At 41.1% G+C, this 20901-nt stretch overlaps 1 protein-coding gene across 7 annotated transcripts in view; it reads right to left on the bottom strand.

The window, feature by feature from the left end:
• pde10a (phosphodiesterase 10A) overlaps nt 1-20901 on the bottom strand; it is a 62932-nt gene that overhangs the window by 19159 nt on the left and 22872 nt on the right. For 5 of the 7 annotated variants that reach the window (XM_034897477.1, XM_034897475.1, XM_034897476.1 and 2 more), the window contains one exon: nt 9185-9316. In XM_034897477.1, coding sequence (XP_034753368.1) covers nt 9185-9316 — 132 coding nt within the window. Of the gene's footprint in view, nt 1-9184; nt 9317-19897; nt 20279-20901 lie in introns of those variants that run through there. The other 2 variants (XM_034897478.1, XM_034897482.1) reach the window with 2 other exon arrangements.

The raw sequence follows: 20901 nt of genomic DNA, 5'->3' as shown, positions 1-20901 counted from the left end.
ACATTTATAGATGTGAGAAGAAAGACATTACAGCCAGCTACACTGTTTGTTGTTTTAAACATTCCTCCACTATGCTATGAGTTTCCTAACTTAGCCATGAGAGCTATTTTAGAGTGAACCCCTGGCCAGGCATGACCTCAATCAGAGGACAGAGAGCTGCACTTGTATAAGACTTCAAACTCATTTAAATTACAGAGAGAATCTTTCAATATAATGACTTGTTGAAGCTAAGAATTTCCTAGCTTCGTCCTGCTGTGCCTTGTAATGCCACACAGTGCCCTGCTATGCCATGAACTACTACAAAGAACTGCTACAAACTACTATTTTTTCTATTTTTGTTATTTCCACTCTTTATTTTAACCCCAACCGGCCCGTCAGACACTGCCTACCAAGAGCCTGGGTCTGACCGAGGTTTCTGCCTAAAAGGAAGTTTTTCCTCGCCACTGTCGCACTGTTGCTTGCTCTGGAGGAGACTACTAGAACTGTTGGGTCCTTGTAAATTCTGGAGTGTGGTCTATCTGTAACGTGTCTTGAGATAACTCTTGTTAGGAATTGATACTATAAATAAAATTGAATTGAAAAAAAATTGAATTGAATAATGTTAAAAAATGAGAGAAAACAACCTAATCATACCCTTAACCCTGTAAGGACTGACTGTTCAAAACCAGATGCAAAGCAGACAAAAACACGCACAACTGCAGAAACTGCAACTATATAACATGCTGTTGCTATTGAGTTACACACGATGAATGCATTTTAATTAAAAGAGTTGCAGTCCTTGTTAGGGTTGATGCTGAACCTTGTACGTTGTAAAGTGTGGGCAGAGGATGGAGGTTTTACCGCCCTGCCCGTTGATGTCCGCTGCCATAACGCGGTTGTTGATTCTCAACAACACATCATTGCCACTTAACATTATTGTAAGGTTTTGCAGTGCCAATGACTCCAGCAACACTGATATGGCACATCATACCAGTAAACTGGTAGGGTAATGATATGATCACATAATGGCCCAAAATCAGTCACTAACACAGGTTAGTGTTCTACATAAAAAACACAAAAATCAAAAACTACAAAAACTACAAAAAATAGTTTGATCTAATACATAACAAGGAGTGGGACACATTTACAATATGTTTAAGGCTTGGTTTGTCTGTCATCAGGATAATGGAAAACTACTGGCCTGATTTTTATAAAACTTGTTGGAAGGGTGTAGCATGGCCCAAGGTAGAACCATAGAATATACAAAATACGGACATTGTCTTCGTGCCTTCACCCATTGTTTTTTTTAAGAGCCAAAATGAAGCATTGCCATCTTGGCAGTGCCTAACATCACTAATCTGAAAATGGGCAAAAAGGTGGTGGGTGGATGGAGCTGAGGCATTTGGGCATTTTAACTTGAGGACTATGGGGATTGAATCCCTAATGGAGCCAGCCTCAAGTGGCTACTTGATGAACTGCAGTTTTTGGTACTTACGTCTTGGCTTCATTTTTCAGTACTGGCTGCTTGGGAAGAGCCCATTGAATTTTGGGGTAGATCCAAATCACAAGGTAGATACACAAGTTATAGGGCATTTGTGCTGGCTCCATGTGGTCTCTGAATAATCGGAAAAATTAGTTTTACACTGGAAAAAAAACACTGCTTTAGCATGCCTTGACGGAAGTGTGCACTCTCGAAGTGTCCTTCTAGCTTCACATCTGATTTTGCATATATTTGACTTAAATCATATATTGGACACATATCATTATTAATATTGAAATCTTATCACTCAGTTGCACATAAGAGCAGTAAGTGGTTGTCCTTGCAAGCTATAGTCCCTGTAAGGTATTATAGAGAATCTTCATGTGCCTGGGAACCGCAGAGATATCAAAGCAAGTGCCTTTTACGTCTGTTGTGCTGAACCAGTTGCCTGGTTGGAGCAGTTCCAGCTCTTACTTTGAAGAAGACATGCATATTCCTGTTTTTCCTTGAAACCAGAACATAGCTTGAATATACTATACACCCGTTTTGCAACAGAAACATTATTGTTTTGTCGGGTGTGTGTCTGGGGGATTTTACCCTAATGATACAGCTACCCCTGCGGCCAAGGGGGAAGGTATTTGTACTGGTGTGTGCGCATGTCTGTGTGTTTTATCACCTTATGGTGTGGTCACTCAACAGCACAAGGACAGAGACCAGTAGCCTTTTCCAATGACATCCCATATTTCAGAAGACCTGCTGTTTTTTAATTTTTTTTGTTATCCCAGGAGGAAAGGGCTAATATGTTCTTAGAAAATATACCGCCAGCTCACTAACCAGTGAACATTTAACACAACTGTCTAGCAACTCCTGAAAGCAGCAGAGAGTAAACAGACCCCTTCTAGCATGTTCATCACTCCATTCAAACGTTCCTGAACCAGAACAACCTCAGTCTAAGTCTTTGTCAGCTGTGCAGCCCTGGGATTTCAAGTTTTAAGTTCACATGTTATGTATCCGATTTTAAACCAGGGTTTAGTCGGTAAGGCTCCTTTAAAGATATTGTTGATAAGGTGAATAGTACTGTACTCCACGTACTGATTCCGTTAATTGCCTCCAATCCTACAAGAAATATTAAGAATAACTACTTTAACATATTTTGTTAACAGCATCAGAGGGGCTGCAGGGTTAGTGTAGTTAATCATACATATAATAACTTGATGTTTTTGAGAATACAATTTTTGTGTTGTATTTCCAAGTCATTTTGTGGCATTAGTTGTTCTGAAATACTTTGCACATATTGATTTCATGGTGTGTAATGAAAGCTTTTGCATCAGTGTGGGACATTTGTGCAGCAGACAAAAACAAACACAGCCCCCCCATTAGTTGTTGCAGATTTCTCTGGTTATGGTTCAACCAATAAAATCAGCAGGTAGTCATCACAGTCCGCAACAAGGAGCCAAGCACACCGCTATCTATCCAGGAAGAAAAAACAGATTCAGACTGTCACAAGGAAGTTTCTTGAATTTACTAATCTAAACAAAGAATTGCATACACAGACTATAGGTCTATAGTTAGTATTTATTAAAACGCAACTTGGGTTACAGTATAGTGATAATTTAGGATTTAAAAGATTAGATGTAGTAGGTAGATGAAATATTATGCGCTAAATCCCAGTGGTGTGATAAGATTGTAGGAGAGAAACCAAGATCTACTGCTGTTACTTGGATGATTTAATAAATTCCTAAAGTGATTTCATGAAGGAATTTCATAAATACTGCACAACAAAACAAGTCTATGACCAGACCAAGCCAAGCTCAATAGATTTGAGATTGAGCATTGGTCTGGGGAGTCTGTTCTGTATTTTCTCTGCACAATAGGCGTGACCAACGGGCATAGTTCAAATGACTCTGTTCGCAATTAGTCCTTCGACCAACCAGACCAACGACGACGCGTAGACGCGACAGCGGCATCAACGGGTTGCTGCGCTCGGCTTCGCTTCGGGGCCGCCACTAATGTTGCATGTAAACAAGAAGCTGCTTGGACGCTTCTCTATTGTCATCGTGCTAAACCCGCCAATAGCGTGCCAGGCGTATAAGCCAGTTTGTGATTGGTTCCCGCAAAATTGTGAACTGAAGCAGGAGAATTAAAAGTGCAAGTTTCCAGACCGAGCTGCAGGGTGAAATCAAATGGCCAGCCGAGTGGGCGGGGTTTACCCAGTCTACAGAAAAGGGCAAGTTGATTGACTGAATACTGCAATTTGGACAAATAATGATTAATCTCATTCACTAAAATTTGTGCCATTATCATGATGTCTTTCTTGAAACCACATTTAAAAGAAGAGAGACGTTTCACTTAACTCTGTACTTTTATCCAAGTACATACAATACCCTCCAACACACAAAGCCTGCAGTTCACATCAGCGCAAGGCTCTCTGGTGAACTGTTTGATGAAACATGGTGAGAAAAGATTTGGAGAAGCACACACAATATATTAGCAGCGCCAGGCTGAGGCCTTTCATTGAGGGGGAAAAAAATCCCTTAGTCAGCTGGGTCTAATGTGCATGATACTTGACAGTCGCTTTATTGATCTGCCATCGCTACACAGCTTCCCACAGGACAATCAGCTAGCAGTGACTCAGCGGTCAATGTGTGTCCACCTACTAGCTGTTCTGCATAAACCTGCTCTACAGTCTTCTTCTTCTGTGCCATGCCCCCCCCCCCCCCCCCCCCCCCCCCCCCCCCCCCCCCCCCCCCCCCCCCCCCCCCCCGTTCACCAACACACTTGTCCACTACTTGCTTTTTTTTACTGTTTGTTTATTTCGAAACAGGTCTTCTTTAACAGAGATTTCAGAGACTTTCTGTTTAAACAAGTTAGTTGCTGTAAATTAAGACAATTGTTGGTCCTAATTTTTAACTAAGATATTTTTGACCTTCTGAAGACACTTTTGGGTGAAAAAACCTATTGTTCGGCATATCACTTTAATTGCATTTCAAACAACAGTAGCATATCTGAAATGTTTTTTCAGGGTAGACCAGGCAGGGTGTGAGGTTCTGCTACACACGCACATCTTTGTCTGCTTGCAACTTCATCCAAACACATCTGAAAAAAACCAGAAAGACTCACTCATAGCTCTTCGACAAAGTTTACCACTAATAATCAGACAGGTATTCAGACCTGTCAGGGATATTCAGCTGTTGAATGATGTTCTCATCATGAATACTGATAGATTTAGTGCTAGTTTGTGAAAAAAGGAGTTGAATTGAATATCATAAGGATTCTGGCTGTTCGAAAGCCATCTAAGGCTGTGATCTAAGCTCTGAAAATTCTCTGACATTTTATTAATTAAATCATTAATAAAAAACAAACAAACAGATAAATCAGCAATGAAAATAACAGTTAGTTGCAGTCTTAGTTCAAATATATCTAATTCTGATACTGCATCTGAACTTCTCTTTGTTCACAATTTTAGGGAATGAGCACATCTGATGAGAATATGAACGAGACACAAAGGGACGACAAAACGTAGCATTGTAAAAATTATAGCATCAATCATAGCACACACCGCAACACACTGCAGACTTTATCCAGCTCTCATTCACGAATTTGTATGAGCAGAAATTTTAGAGCTAGAAAGCCTGTTATAGTCTGACTAACAGACACACCGGGTGTGTGTGTGTGTGTGTGTGTGTGTGTGTGAGTGTGTGTGCGCGCGCATGTGTGTGTGCCCACGCATCGCAGAAGGCTGACGGGTAAGAAGGGGCCTCTACATGGGAGCAGCAGAAGGTTTGGGATTTATTAATTACCCCATGACAGTGTGTTGTGTGAAGTAAACATTGCCAGTGGGACACTGGTCCAAAGAGGTGTGATGGTCAAATGACAGTGGGGATTATGGAAAATCGTGATCTGCTCGTCGTGCTGCAGTAACCGCTGTAAGAGCGATCTGCTCTGTAACACTGTTATGATGACACACCAACATCTTGATAAATAACTGTATGAAACAATAAAGCCATGCACAATAAGTCAAAAACAATATGCAACTATAGAAGAAAAGAGTAATTTTGTTATTATGACAAGGCCCATTTGTAATATTACCACACAGCAGATTCAATGCAAGTGTGCAAATGTGAAGGCTTTATCTAGAATTAGAGGTTGTAACACATTTTTTACACAATCACACACTTGCATGTATGTGTACAGACAAACTGGTTTATGTTATCCAATGTAGCCCATCACATGATAGGTGAGAACGGGACTGGCTGCAGGGACTGCTCCCAGGAAGCAGTGGTTTTCTCACTGACGATCACATGATGACAGGTCCTGCTGCTGCTGCCCTCATAAATAATATTATCTGATCTCTGAAAAGTGTCACTGCGAAAAATTCACATAGAAATGCATCTTTAGAATAAATGAGCTACTTGTATCAACAAATTATATATAGGAGAAGTCCAGCTTCTTTAAAACAAGCAAAGAAATGTGTCAAATCTACGAGCCGGGCTTCAGCGTTAATCCCAACACGTTCTGGTGTCTTTACTCCTCTGTGACAGCAAGCTGAATATGAGTTGAGGACAAATCAAGACATTAGAGGATGTTTTCTTGGGCATTGGGAAACACTGATTTACATTTTTGGCAAGTTTTTGACAATTAATAGACAGAATAACTAATCAATTAACTGCGAAAACACTCAATAATAAAAAACAATCGTTAATTGCAGCCTGAACCAGAAATTACACAGTGCTTGTCATTTGAGTGGATATAGCCACTAAAAGGCTTCAGAGAACTGCTAAAAGAGGTCTAACAGAGGAAGTGGTCTTGTGGAGGGATTTTCCTGATGTGATATAAAGATCAACCCAGAGAGAGACATGCAACATAATGAGAGAGCTGTCAGGCTAATAACTGATGTCACTGTTTACACAGCTTAAAAACCTAACTGCACGGGGCTAATGGCTGAATATTGTTCCTGCATGTTGTTGAGTAGTACCCTACACCTGACAACTTGGTTAAAACTAACCCAGCAACCCCAGTGTGCGTCTGGGACAGAATAAATATACAAAGTTGTTTTAGTATTTTGTTAACAATATTTCACGGTGGTCAAAACAGCATGGTAAAAGTATAATGACTGTAGAAACAAGAGCTATCAGTGGAAACTGTAGAAACAAGTGTCTTTGCTATTTTGAAGTTCAACGCAGTTGTTTATTTCCTGTCCTGCGCCCACGTTGTTTAAATACTAAATGTACCTAGGCCCATTTTTGTGTGCTTGTCTTACAGGGAGGTGCGTTCAGGTGAATTATTGGCGTATTGTTATCTTGAGGCAGCAGAAAGTGATCGTGCCATTGACCAACAAAAACCTGGTCTAAAGTCAATAGCGCAGCATTTTATTGTAATTTAAACAACGCATTAGTTAAATGCACCTAGGCCTGTGCACAGGGCCCACACACTATGCTTGTTACACACACACACACACACACACACACACACACACACACACACACACACACACACACACATGCAAAAGATAAAAAATAAAAATATAACGTTGCAAAGCTGCCATCATAATAGATTTTTTTTTCGCTGTCAAATTAGCAGAAGTGGATTTGGACACACCTGTGCCAATGCGCTCCCCGCTGTGCCCTTAGATCGTTAAAATAGGGTCCATCACCTTAGCAGCCAAAACCTGGTGCCTACTGACCCTGAAGCTGCATAGTGTGTGGCTATATGATAATCAGTCGAGCGTAAAACAACTTTTCACCAAAACAGTTTCTTTAGCATTCTTGTGGATTATATGGATTGCAAAATCAATTTCCAAATACAAGTTAAGGAAGTTATTAACCAATTTAGATGATAGAGAGAGAAAGCTAATCTAACAAGATTAAAGTCCAAAAAATAGGGGCACCCGGGTGGTCCCATCTCTCTCTTTCTCTCTCTCTCTCTCTCTCTCTCTCTCTCTCCCCTCATTCCCGGTCATCTCTCTACAGTATACTATCCAATAAATGCATGAAATGACAAAATGTAATTAAAACAAAAACAGCTTTAAAAACTATCCAAGAAATATCAACTGTAGGTCAAGTTTATTGACATTTTAGGATTAATATGGGTTCCATTAGCTATTCACTGACAGGGATTCTGTAAGACCGAAAGTCTAGATAGTGTTGGTACTTAATGAGAACTAAAAGCATGCAGTTGGTCAAATTTGGCAAATTCTGTTTACAACTAGACGTACAAGTTGTATTGCTGTTCATGTCAACATGGCAAAAGCTGCAGTATGTCCCTGATATTCTCTCTGTCACTGCATAAAATATATTCTCCTTATCCAACAAACTGATGTCCACTTTACTAGAAGCTTTACACCTATTAGGAGACCAGTATTATAGTCTGCATTACTTTTCACCACTTGAGCATTTCATTGCACTCTAGAGAGATTTTTTTCTACCTTCTAGGTCAGCGGTTAGAATGCATTTCCGGACTACATGAGAATCAACTTTGAAATTTGAAACGTGCTTGAAACATGCAATCCATTATATTAATCATCGGATCTGCTTTTGTGTTTTGTCAGAAACATGTTAGGGTTAGGGGCACCCTGCTGGCTCACCTGGTTGTGCATGCACCCCATCTACTAAGACTCAGTCCTTACCGCAGCGGTCGTGAGTTTGATTCCGACCTGCTGCCCCTTTCTCTGTGTCGTTCCCCCTTTCTCTCCCCTTTCCTGTCTTCAGTTGTTGTTTTAAAAATAAGGCCTAAATGCTCATAAAATAATAATCTTAAAAAAAAAAAAAAAAACATGTTATGGTTGTGCAGACATTTCAAATCAATCAGCACTTGTGAGCTTCTGGACACTGATAACTTTGGCTTTGTTGATCTTCCTATTGTACTGAAACACACACACACACACACACACACACATACACACACACACACACACACACACACACACACACACACTGTATGCAGGCTCAGACTTGAGAAATCAACGTCTCTGCATGGCAGCAATGAACATTACTGTCAGTAGACCTCATGTAGAAAGCAGCTCCACAATGTGACACATCCATCCTCCGCCAGTTTCCCCCTTCACTTCAACACACCCACACCCTGAGCCAGAGCAATCCCCCACCACCATCCCTACCCCACCCCTGGGCCTCCTTCAGCCGTCTGCATGTCTCTGGAGGTCGCCTCTGACGTCAGCAGCTCGACTGGGCAGAGTGCCAGCCCTGTGGGCCCTTGATGGATGCGGTTGGTCTGAGAAACAGTCCGCTGTGTGTGAAGCGCACAGAACAGACTCAACTCGGCCCACTCTAACACATCTAATGACCCGTAAACACCCGACAGGCCCGTTCCCTCTCCCTTCTTTCTGTCTATCACACACACTGGCAATTAAAGGAGACATGTAAAGATGAGTGATTTGTACTGCAAATGGCCGGGATAACAACTACAATCCGCAGAGGCATGCTCGGGTTATTTCTTGGTGTTCACGCAAAAAGGTTTTGGATTTTCAGTGCAATAAAAGCAAACGACTGACGTGGCTGGAGCCTGTATTTGTGGTTGACTAGTCTGGAACTCATACGGGATTATGTGAGCTAAAACTTACAAACATTTAACCAAAGTAAAATATCACAGAAATTACAACTCTGCATCAATATCCTGGAATCTGCTGATCCAATCACTATGTCACAGTGATCTGGAGAGCTATAGCATGTGTTTATGTGTGTGTGTATGTTTGTGCGGGAGTGGGTATACCTGCAGGCCTGCTGCTGGTCTTCCTCTTCAGCCATCTGTCCAACGTCTCAGCGCTCACACTCTCCAACACAAAGTCGTCCAGCATCTGCGGGTGCAGCGAGAGGTAGGCCTTCACTTTCTCATCTGTCAAGCCTGAGGAGCACAGAAAAACTTCTTTTAGCCCTCGCACTACACAGTTTTATTTATGACTGCGCAAAGTATAAAAAACAAAAAAATAACACCGGGAGATGTTGCACAAAATCTTGGAAAAGCTAGAAAATATGGAGGAGAGAAACATAAGACATAAGCGGATGGAAACATCGTCATATGACTTGCTGCCAAAGGCTCAAAGTGTTCCCGACAGTCACCCAGACAAACGCACAGGCTAGAACCAGCCGAAGGTCATCTCTATCTATTTGCTGTGAGGTAAGAGCGGCAGCAGCAGTGCCTATGTTCTAGCTAAAGCTGTCAAAAAGCCTGGCTAGCTCGCTTATGTTTACTGTAAAGCTGTGTCTCCAGGGATAGGAGCCCCCAACAGAGGCAGCAGGATAAAGGCGGACTCAATTGTGCTTAATAGGCAATTAGGTTCGTGAGAGCTCGCTAAGTGCAGCTGTTTACTGTCTTTGTTGTCAGGGAAAAAAAGCTATTTGCCAGACCATCGTTGAGGGAAAGTTGTTTTTAATACACACGCTGGCGTCTGAGTGGCCGTCATGAGGCACTAGAAAACCATCACGTTTAGTTCACTCAACCAAATGGAGTGTGTGTCTACGACAAAGACTTGTAGCTGTCATTGCATCATGAAACCGCATACTCAGCGCTGACATGAAATGCAACCGAAAGTTATGATTCCTGTAAAGGTAAAATCCTATGGCAGTGTTAAATTTCCATGTTACGATGTGGCACACAGTAAACATATTTGTTATCAGATAAGAGTTGAAAGCAGGCTGTTGTATTCAGAAAGCCCTAATAAAACCAAATGTAGGAGTTTGAAGCACCACCTTCAGCTGCATGTAACTCTTGTTAGTCTATAACAAAGCTTTGACAACTTGCATTTTACTTTAAATTTAATTTTGGAATCAAAGTGCTCCCGACTCCAGTAAACAGTCTGAGCAACTACCTTCAACCTTTGATCTATTCCCTCAGAAAAAATAATTTCATCTACAGTTACGATGGATCATCTGCTCAGTGTGTGAGTGAGTGGGTGTGTAGGTCCAGCAGGCTTATGGTTGCAGGCAAATAAGGCAAACAGAGGTTGGGGTACTTTTTTTTTTGAGAGGGGGTGGGGGGGCTGCGGTCTGACACTGTCCAGACACGAGACACAGATCTTCAGGAGCGGAACGCCTCACGAGACTCCTGGCCAGCTCTGACGCACATCGGCAGAATACGGCTTAATAAATCAGAGAAACTTAAGTGGGGGGGGGGGGGGGGGGGGGGGGGGGGGGGGGGGGTGGATGGAGCTGCAGGGGACAGAAAGATACACAGACAGGAGTAAAATGGGAGCACTGCAAAATACCCTTACGACTTTGTCCTATTTGAAACACAAAGAAGGCACTGTGATTTGTGACACTAAAATGAAAAAAACAAAGAGGCTGTTTCAATTGATGAATACAGGTTTTGTGTCGAAAAATATTTAGCTATCATATGTGTGCACATGAACCAAAATAGTCAAATGTCCTATTTCCATGGGGCAAAAACAAACTGCCTTGCTAAGAATTTTACAGTCGGCACATAAAGGTTGCTAAAATGGTGTTCTGGGTACATCTTTGTGCCTAAAATGACTAGCCAACGCTGGTAAATGTGGAATAAAAGGGGAGTTTGTAAAACCTTATTGTCAAAAAAAAGAGCAAACCATGGCTCTCTCAAAAAGCCACCGTTTGTTTCTGACCCTAACTCAACCCGTAACTTTGGCTTGGGCTGATGGACATCTAAAAACTACAAGAATGTGGAATTAAAGTATATGTTGTTTTTTACTAACATCAGAGTAAGGACCACAATATGTCTGTCATCTAATCAATATTAGGCCAATATTTGCTTAAAGGATAAGGATGACCATATTCCATTTTTTGTTACTGTTAACAAATTACTAAAGCCAAGCGTTAGATAGCCTCCCCATACTTTCCAACTTCTCCCCACACTTCTGCAACCCCCCAAGGCCATTTGTTCTAATAAGACATATCTTAAAACAGGTTACAAATATATGCTTTTTTTATAAAAAAGGCTAAATAATTTCCAAAAAGATGTGGGCATCGTAGTTTTTAATCAAACATTATTTAAACATGAGTACATTTTTAAATAACATTTTTGGGCTTAATATATATACATATTTGATGGTCTAATTATTATTTCAGGCAACAATATGGTTGGTTGATTTTTGGTCTTTTTATTGTATTTTTTGACAATATAAAAATATAGACCAGACATATTCTATTACATTTGTAAGGATTTAATGTAATACAGTATCATGATGCATTAACAGAAGGTAGTACATGACAGGAAAGCCTTCAGGTGTTGACCTCCTCTCAAGCGAATGTTAAATCTATTTTCCCAATTTCTTGAAATTATTTAAACAGTTCTTTTGGTGAGTGCAGACAGTTTAAAACAGTGTTATATTCTCATAAATCGGGCCAGATTGTAATAAAGCAGCATCTGCTCTTAGCATCAAAGACTCATTAAATATGTTTCTATTCAATTCAATTATATTTATAGTATCAAATCATAACAAGAGTTATCTCAAGACACTTTACAGAGGAAGTAGGGCTAGACCGCACTCTATAACTTACAAAGACCTAACAATTCCAGTAATTCCCCAAAGAGCAAGCATTTAGCGCAATAGTGGCAAGTAAAAACTCCCTTTTTTATCTGTGTCTGTTAGTAGAAGAAAGCATTGCTTATGTCAAAGTCAAAAAATGACTGGTTTGACCCAACAGTCACTATATTTTAGCATTATGGTGATTGATGGCACTTTTTTTCTCAACATTCCTGCTACTTTCTGACGACCTTACAGACTTTCCTTCTGAAGTCTTTCGAGCCACAGCTCAACCTATTGTGACCGCAGTGACACTCAGAGCTGTGGGACATACGTCAGTGTCCTGGGACTGTGACTACGACAGCTAATCAAAGGTGCAGCCAGATTTGTCCCACATGCTGTGGTCCAAGCTGGTTAACCCCACTGGAACCACATGTGCTCACTCAATCAGAAGCAAAAGACTGCAGAAGCAAACGCTTGGTCAATGGTTTGACCAGTCTGTTGTTTTTCTTTGTTGTTTTTTACCTCAGTCAAATATTTCCTTCCGACAGTAGCTAACGCCGCTGAAGACAATGGCGTCATTGAAATAAGCTAACACAATGTCTGGCCCGCCGAAACATACACAAATCAAAATGAACAAACAAAATAAGTCCAAATTCTCATTATCTAGATTTGTTTTTTAGATGTGTCACATTTTAACTTTTTACCAGAGATGCATCTTACTATGTTAACTATATGAAATTGTCCATACAGTATAATAAAGGCTGTGCAAAGACGGCGGCAAAGGATATTTTCTATTTAATTAAAATGACTATGCTCAGTGGTGGAGTAACTTTTCAGATCCTGTAAATAAGTATCCGTACATTAATTTAAAAATTGAAGTTCTGAGACATCTGAGACACTACATTTGTAAGAAATCACAAGCCAAAAAGGTTTAGAACCATTTGTTTGGGATTGTATTTTATTGTGTTGTTTTTCTATACAATCTTTTTTTGCTGTACAATAAATGTAGTGGAGAAAAAACTAAAATATGTCTCTCTGAAATGTAGTGGAGTAGAAGTATAGCATAAAATAGAAATACTCATGTAAAGCAGAAGTGCCTTAAACTTGTTCCTACTGCACAGTTGGCAGAGGTTGTGGTGCCTGACTCAGACTTGGGCTTCCTGTAAAAACTGAAGTCTGAGTTCATGTTCAGTGAGGTATGGTTGCATAACACTTATCTTGACTACAGCACACCACACCCTGGTACTGGGAAAGGGAAGGCCGAACCATCACAATTGAAATCTGATGTTGAGTCTGTTTTGGATATTATATATGAGTCACGAGTCATAATAAGACACATTGCAGATTATCCTTTATCAATGACACACAAGAGGAAAACCCTCCAAGTACTGTTTTTCTGATGCTACATGTCTTTATAGGAAGCTCCTTCATAGAATAGAAAAAGAGAAAAGGCCTAATTTCTCTGTCTGTATCCACAAGTTTTACAATTTACATTTTGTTTGATTTAAGCCTCCACAACTTATCTTTGTCACTGTTTTACTAATCAACTCCCTCCCTTACTTCTTTCTCACTGCAAGTGTCTTTGCTCATCATGATACGCCGACTCTCTTAAGCCAAGTGATGTGTTATCTGGATGCATTTTTAGCTATCCGCGTGTCTACGCTGTACATAGCGGGCATACACATACACACCACTTGGTGTGTCATCGCCACTTGCCTTGATTTTGCGAGAACGTGTTATCGTGAGAAGAAAGTGTTTTCGCGAGAAGATAGAACGTGTTGTCACGAGAAGAAAGCTACGGTTGGGTTTAGGAAAAGAAGAACAGGGTTGGCTTTGGTATAAGGAGAAAGCGAGTTCAGCAACGTGACACGTGGGACACGATCCCGTCTCCTGGGTGGAAGTCCTGTGATTTACCCATGCCGACCAACCTCCCTTTGCAGATTTTTGCCTTTTCATACTACTCACTACGGCGTGAATTCACACACCATTGCAAGGTAATGTAACTCAATGGAGGCCAATTGGCGTAGATAGACACGCTAAAAAGCGTGTATGCGTCTTGATAAAACTCCAATAATGGCAAACGAATTGGCGTGTCATACATATGCCATTTCATGAGATCAGTCTGCTCTGTTGATACTTTTTAAATCCCATGATGATGTCACTGTTATTTAGTAAGAGTGTGAATGTTCACTGGTCTCACGATTTGATAACGATTATCCTGTCAACATTTCAAGTCGATTCGATATCCCGACGCATTACCTCCTCAATATATTATTATGTATTGCTACACATCAACAAATTCAAAGGAGTCTGAACACAACAGACAACAGATCAAAAGCATAAAAAGCAATGACCGAAAAATCAACAAGTAACAACAGTAGGCAATACTCAATTATGGTCTGTCGCTGCATTTATGCAGAATCCTCTAGGTAATTTCAACCCCCCTATTATTTAGGTAAAAGGATTATTTTTTTATCATCAATTAATCCATTCAATTATTTATTTGAACCATTGAAAATAATCGTTTAGTGTATAAAATGGAAGAAAATAGGGGACAATTTTAAATCTCTAGTGATTGAACTTCTCACCTTGTGGCAGTGATGCATAGGTGTACGACACCGTGACATCACTGTTGGGTGCGGTTACAGGTGCAACACTTCTGAACAACCCGATCAGTGATAACTGCTGCACGTTCAATCTCAAAACGGTGTGCAATGTTTTGGTAGGGTGTCCAGATTGTACAACATGTTTCCTCAGAACGGTGTGAAACGTTGTGCAACAGACTTTGAGGTTTATTTTCTGTCGTTAAGTGGCTGTGTCTCAGGAGACACCCAATCAAGAAAGACGTGTATGTAAACTCTTGGTAATAAAAAGGCAGAGCTCTTGCGCACGCACCACTGCTTCAGTTTAAATAATTCGTGTTGCGACATTGCACAATTACAATTGTACAATTACATCCTAAACAGTTATGATTATGAATTAACCAAAATGTTATTCTCCTGTCAGACAAAACTCTTTCCCAACAAGGTCCATCAATAAAATGGGTAGTTTGAGCAACCTGATCTCATTGAATTCTGTGAAATGAACGCGGTCCCTCCACTCAAAATCTGTGGCAGTTTCACAGAATTGCAAAAAAATACGTTAAGGGCCATCAGAACTTTTTGTAAATTCAACACGGATTGCCGAAAATAATGCTTTTCTTAAAAAGAATTCTGTGAAATAAACACAGCCACCTAAGTTAGGGAAAAGATTGTGGGTGGGCTTCTTGTTCCGTGACACGCAAGAAGAACGGTGTGGATGGGTTTAGGAAAAGTAGAAAGCAACTTTAGGAAACATTACACGCAGCACATGATCCCTGGTCTCCTGGATGAAAGTCCTGATTGACCCATCCACCACCCCAACCAACCTCCTTACGCAGTTTTTCAGCCTTGCATACTCACCACCATAGCTGCTCCTAATGCTACGTCATCTTCTCATTGACTTTCCATTGGCATTGGTTTCCTCGGTGGCCACATAGATTTTTCACACATTCTGTGCCACCACCAGGTAATGCGATGTTAACAGTTCATGATCATTTCAAAGAATTCTGTGAGACCAGGCTGGTTTGAGGCGTAAATTAGTGAACTTTAAGGTCAGAAAGGATTTGGTAGGTGAAGCTTTTTGGCTGCAATAGACATCACACTCCTGAGGTTTACAAGGCTTCTTAGCTAAGAGAAAGTTAAGGAGGCATCAGTTTAGAATGGCGCGTGACTTTCTTTGACCCGAGTTGTTATTTGGGTTACCAGGATTTAATGCAGAAAAGGGTTGTACATGGATTAATTTGCGGGATTTGTTTTATTTATTTTTGTTTTGCTAATATACTGCAACTATTATACAAAAGTGCAATGTGAGGTTGCAAATTCCTGGAAGGGTTGCCAAAGGAAAGTATTGCTTCAATTGAAACAATAAACTCACATATGCAGATAAAAGGTTTTAAGAGCTGCTAAAAACAACCGCCAGCTCCACCCTATCTCCATCACTCATCTCTATTTCCTATGAAGCAGCCAGCCATCTGTGTGCCAGTGCCTGAACAGAAGTGAACGTGTGTCTTCAGAGCTCCTTTCAAACGGTGCCGGGCGGCAATGTCAACAGCAGAGGCCAACCCCGGCAGTGCTGATGTTTAGTGAGCAAGATGTTCCTCCTCTGCAACACATAGATGAAAAATGCACATGAGAGAAAAAGGGAAAAGACCACTTCTCTTGAAGCGCACTCCTTCTGGCAGAGAATCAAGGGCAAGCTGCCAAGGTACTACTTTTCACTTTCCTGACATGAGGCTGAGGCAGGAAAGGAGAGGGAAGGGGAGGGGAGGAGGGGGGTGCGTGCGTCAGCAGGTCCGCCTGGGACTCCCTTGCCAGGAGGTGGGAAGAGCATGTGGTTCTTATCTTATCTCTGGGAAGGCTGGAGCGCAGCGTCCAACACTGACATTCAGTGAGCGGCAATGAGGAAAAGACTGAAGATGAAAACGCTTCGCCTCCTCTCCCAATGTTCATCTCCTTTATTTATTGAACCTGTGGCGGTGAACCGGGGTTTTGTGTGTGTGAGTGTGTGTGTGTGTAAATATCATAGACTGTCTGGTAAAAATGCAGGTGAACATATACACACACCCCACATTCCACAGCAGCCACGGGTGAGGTGACCAGTGTGGCTCAGTCAATGTGCAGTCAGTTAAAAGGTGTCAAATTAAGAAAACGCTGTTTCACCCTGGACTTTCACTGCAGTCCGATCACTTCCAGAGACACGCCCCCACATGGTAAAAACAAACACCACTGCACAAACATGCAAGCTCACACCTCACATGAAAGAGAGGAAGGGAGAGAGAAAGAGAGAGAGAGGGGAGATTTCCATGGAAATGTCATTTGCATTATTTCCCCTTCAATGGTCCAGGTCGTTAGATGTAAAGGGTAAGTAATAAATGGTGAACTGAGTTGCAGATAAATCCACAGTGCAAATCACGGGCAAGCAGCAACACTCTTAATGCACTTGAAGAAACGGAGCAGGTTGACTTTCACATTCAACTCAAGCTCTAAACTGAAAAACTTTCTTGTGGAAGAAAGACAGCCAGGGGTGGTGGATCACACAGTCTACAAGAGTGAGCCTTAACCCTCCTGTTGTCTTCAGGTCAAATTTGACCCCATTAAAAAATGTATCTGAAATATGTTTGTTTTTTTAACCAAATTACCACAAAATATGGATTGGAATCCATACAACGCTCTTTTCAAATAAAATGGATCACTTTCATTCCGTACGTAGTCATCTGTATGTTCCTCAGATCTTAACTATTAATCAAAATGATTCATAATTTCTGCCTTCTTAACTCAAATATTAGGTATACTTCTATATACATGAGGTCTATTGACCATGAATTCCAAAAAATAGTGTAAACCAAGTGGTAGTAAGGTGGTGTTAGTGAAAACAAAAAAAAGGAACAAAAATCTCAAATCTTGGTCAGTTTTGACCGGGGAGGACAACACGAGGGTTAAAGCTGGCTTTCTGCCTTGGAGGTGCCCCCCCTTCCCACCCCAAGCAACATCAGTGATCAGGGGTCATGTTCCCCGCTACACATCTGGACTGATGCTGAAATCTGCAGCCGCTCTGCAGAGAGGCCAACTGGGACCCGGTAATGAGAACCACAGATTTGTGTGTCTTCTCTAGCGGTTGTTCTTTTATGAGCCTTGACACGAGGACAAGTTGTAAAGAAATCTACATGCATGTGGCCTTTTCCCATCCCCTCAGATCCCAACCAACAACAAGCTGACGAGAGGTCAACGGACGCCTTGAGGAGAATGTCATCTGTTTCGTCGCTTAGATTGTACACTGTGCCCTGACACTGACCCAGTCCTGCACAAATCTGGATTTAAAAAAAAAGGGTTCAAACTTTATAACAAGCTAATTTTCTTTGACTTGAAGGGTTTAAATAAACACTGAAGACAAATTACAGAGAGACACCATTTGGCAGCCCAGTCTGTAATTATTTAGCCATTCAAATTCCAATCAAATTTTAAAATCAATCAAAATTTTCATATCATATCAAGTAATATTGATGTATTTATATATTCAGTAACTGTGCTAAGAGTAGTCCTCATTGTGAGAGAGAAGGCACGCAGTGGGGCCGGAAATGTCCAGCGTGAGTACTTCCTGCCTGACAATGCAGCCTTCTTTGCTGAGTAAAGCAATTTGTCGCCAAAAATTTGAGAGATAACATTAGAGCTGACCCAGACTGACCTACAAAACTGACCACATCTATCAACAAACAATCAACAAAACATGCACACACACATATATATATATATATATATATAGACACACACACACACACACACACACACAATATATCTATATAAATATATATATGAGAGAGAGAGAGAGACACCTTTCTGTATGTACGTCTAATATTTGTAGAAAGTGTCTGTGTAAACGAGAGAGAACATAAACCCTATGTATTAATGTATTCAAGCATTTAAGAAAAGCCCAGGATAAAGAATAATTAAATTATCCCCTGATGCCCAACCAGTCACAGGGAAACATGCCGTGAGAAGGCAAACAGTGTGTCAGACTAATCCTACATTTAACCTACATCAATTGACAGCTGTACAGTATAACCTTACAGCATACAACATGTGTTTGATAATCAAACATAATGACATTTATAGCAAAAGTGGAAGCAGGCAGTAAATGATGAACTTGTGTAATAGCGAATATTCAACCAGCCGCAGCAACTTGCATCAACTGATGTTTTCTAAATTCAAAAAGAATGGAAGCTTTGTGAAAATCTCAAATTATTGTCCTTTTTTGGTCAGTATGAGGGCAGGATACCTACATACTGTACCTCAATAATACATTACATGACTGCAGTTTCTGCAGTCATGTAATGCCGTTTTATAAGAGCCCAGACTGCTAACTTGTTATTACAGGGTTACCACTAAAGGTCACTTGAGGTGCCATTTAAATCTGAATACACTGATGGAGTTATTTGTGTGGCACAACAGTGTAAATTACAATCAAATAAATTATAAATTATAATAATTCCTAAAGTCGAAGTCCCCACATGTCAGGTAAAGGTCAGGTTACTTTATTGGTAGCCGTGGGTAAACTAAGTTTACAGTCTAAGAGGCAGGGCATCCTTAAAAAACAGCAGTAGTACAAGGATAAAGTACTGACAAAATATGCAACACAGACATGCTAAGGAAATATAAGAATATTATAGATGAATATTAACTCAAAATTAAAAAAATATACTGTATATAATTAACTAACGTATTTAATACATGTATTTCAATAAAAAATATTTTAAATTGTGGAGGATACCTGCCTCTGACAATGATACAATATATAATAAAAAAAGAAGCAATTAGATCTAAGCTGTGAAAGCCATAATACATCTTAGTAGGGCACTAAAGAATTTATCAAAGCTATGAAATAAGAACATAAATATTATGAGTGTTATATGAATAGCTGGCAATATGACTCACACTTCTACCGGAATATTTTTACATTTTATTTTTCTTAAAGAGTGGACTGTATTTATATTTTCTATTCACACACCGGCCAAGCTGCAGACTTTGCTTCGCGTTCTGAGGCATGTCTGCAGCGCTGCTGGCTGCCCCCTCCATGATAGACCGGGCCAGATCATATCCAACATGGGATTCATAAACCCGCTCTATATTTTATTAAAAAGGACTTCAGAGACAGGCTACATTTTCCGAAGTGCATTCCTCTCTGTTCCCCCTTCAATGAAGTCCCTACCAATCTAGATCAGCGATCAATCTGTCATTCATAAAGTTGGGTAGACACATGGGAAAATAACGTACGCCTGCAGGACCAAAACATGTCAGTCTTTTCGCAATTTACTGCCGTTTTACTGAAATTGAAAGCTCTTTATATTTTTGAGAACATTTCAGTTTTATTCTTGTTTCACACATTAACAGTGTAAGTGAAAAAATACCTACTTGCACCCAGGAAACAGTCCGTTAACCTTCTGAAACAGCTTGTTGAAGACGGGCCATCTTCCATGTCGGATTGTGAGCGCCAAAGGAGAGAAGAGCCACGGAGAGAAGTGCGCCTCTGCAGCTGCAACTTGGTGCGTCTCGGCAAAAAAACAAAACTATTCCAGTACGAGTTGAGGTGATGGTGTCCTCAATGCTCCAGGCTGTGCACGGTTTAGGAAGGGCAAGAAGAGCAGTGTGCTTCCCCCCCTCCACCGCCAGCGCTATGACCCAGCACCGCTGGCCGAGGTGTAGCTACAGTCGGCCCGCCTCCTCGGCGTGGTGGCTCCGCTGTGGATGTGCAGCAGCAGACTGGGGCAGCGGAGACGGCGACGCACAGACACAGAGAGACGGAACACGCACACACGCATGCGCGCGCGCGCACACACACACACACACACACACACACACACACACACACGCACACACACACACGGGGAGAGTTCTCTTAATACATCCATGGGAGAGAGGGAAAGACAGGAGCGCGCCAACGTCAAGTCAGCCACCAACAACAGCACAATTTCCGATCTAATTTTCAAAATAATGGGTGTGTTTAATTTCCTTACAGGAAATTAAACACACCCATAAATTGACTTCAGCTTAAACAGATGTACAGTTTTGACGCAATGGCTCATTGGCCTTTATACACATTTCTGTGAGATATTACTGCAATGACACCAAACATAACACACCAATGATTGATGATGTGTCATCTAAAAAATGTATCAGTTTTCTTTTTTCTACAACCCAATACATTTCAATTTGAAGGGCAATCTTCCTTTGTTCCGGTGTTTTTGCGCATTTGACGCTTCTGGTAAGCGCACTCTTGACGCTGCTGAACTGCTGTTCCTGTTCCTGAATGTGGCTGCCTAAAAGGGGCCGAGCCAAATGCCCGGCGGTCTCCAGAGACACGATGCTGTTTCTTGATCCGCGGTTCAGTGGTCGAGGAGACGGCGACAACCTCCAAA

This window comes from Etheostoma cragini, chromosome 17, assembly GCF_013103735.1.
Source record: "Etheostoma cragini isolate CJK2018 chromosome 17, CSU_Ecrag_1.0, whole genome shotgun sequence".
Lineage (NCBI taxonomy): Eukaryota > Metazoa > Chordata > Actinopteri > Perciformes > Percidae > Etheostoma > Etheostoma cragini.
The sequence above is the reverse complement of the archived record's forward strand: the minus strand, read 5'-3'. Positions and strand labels throughout refer to the sequence as shown.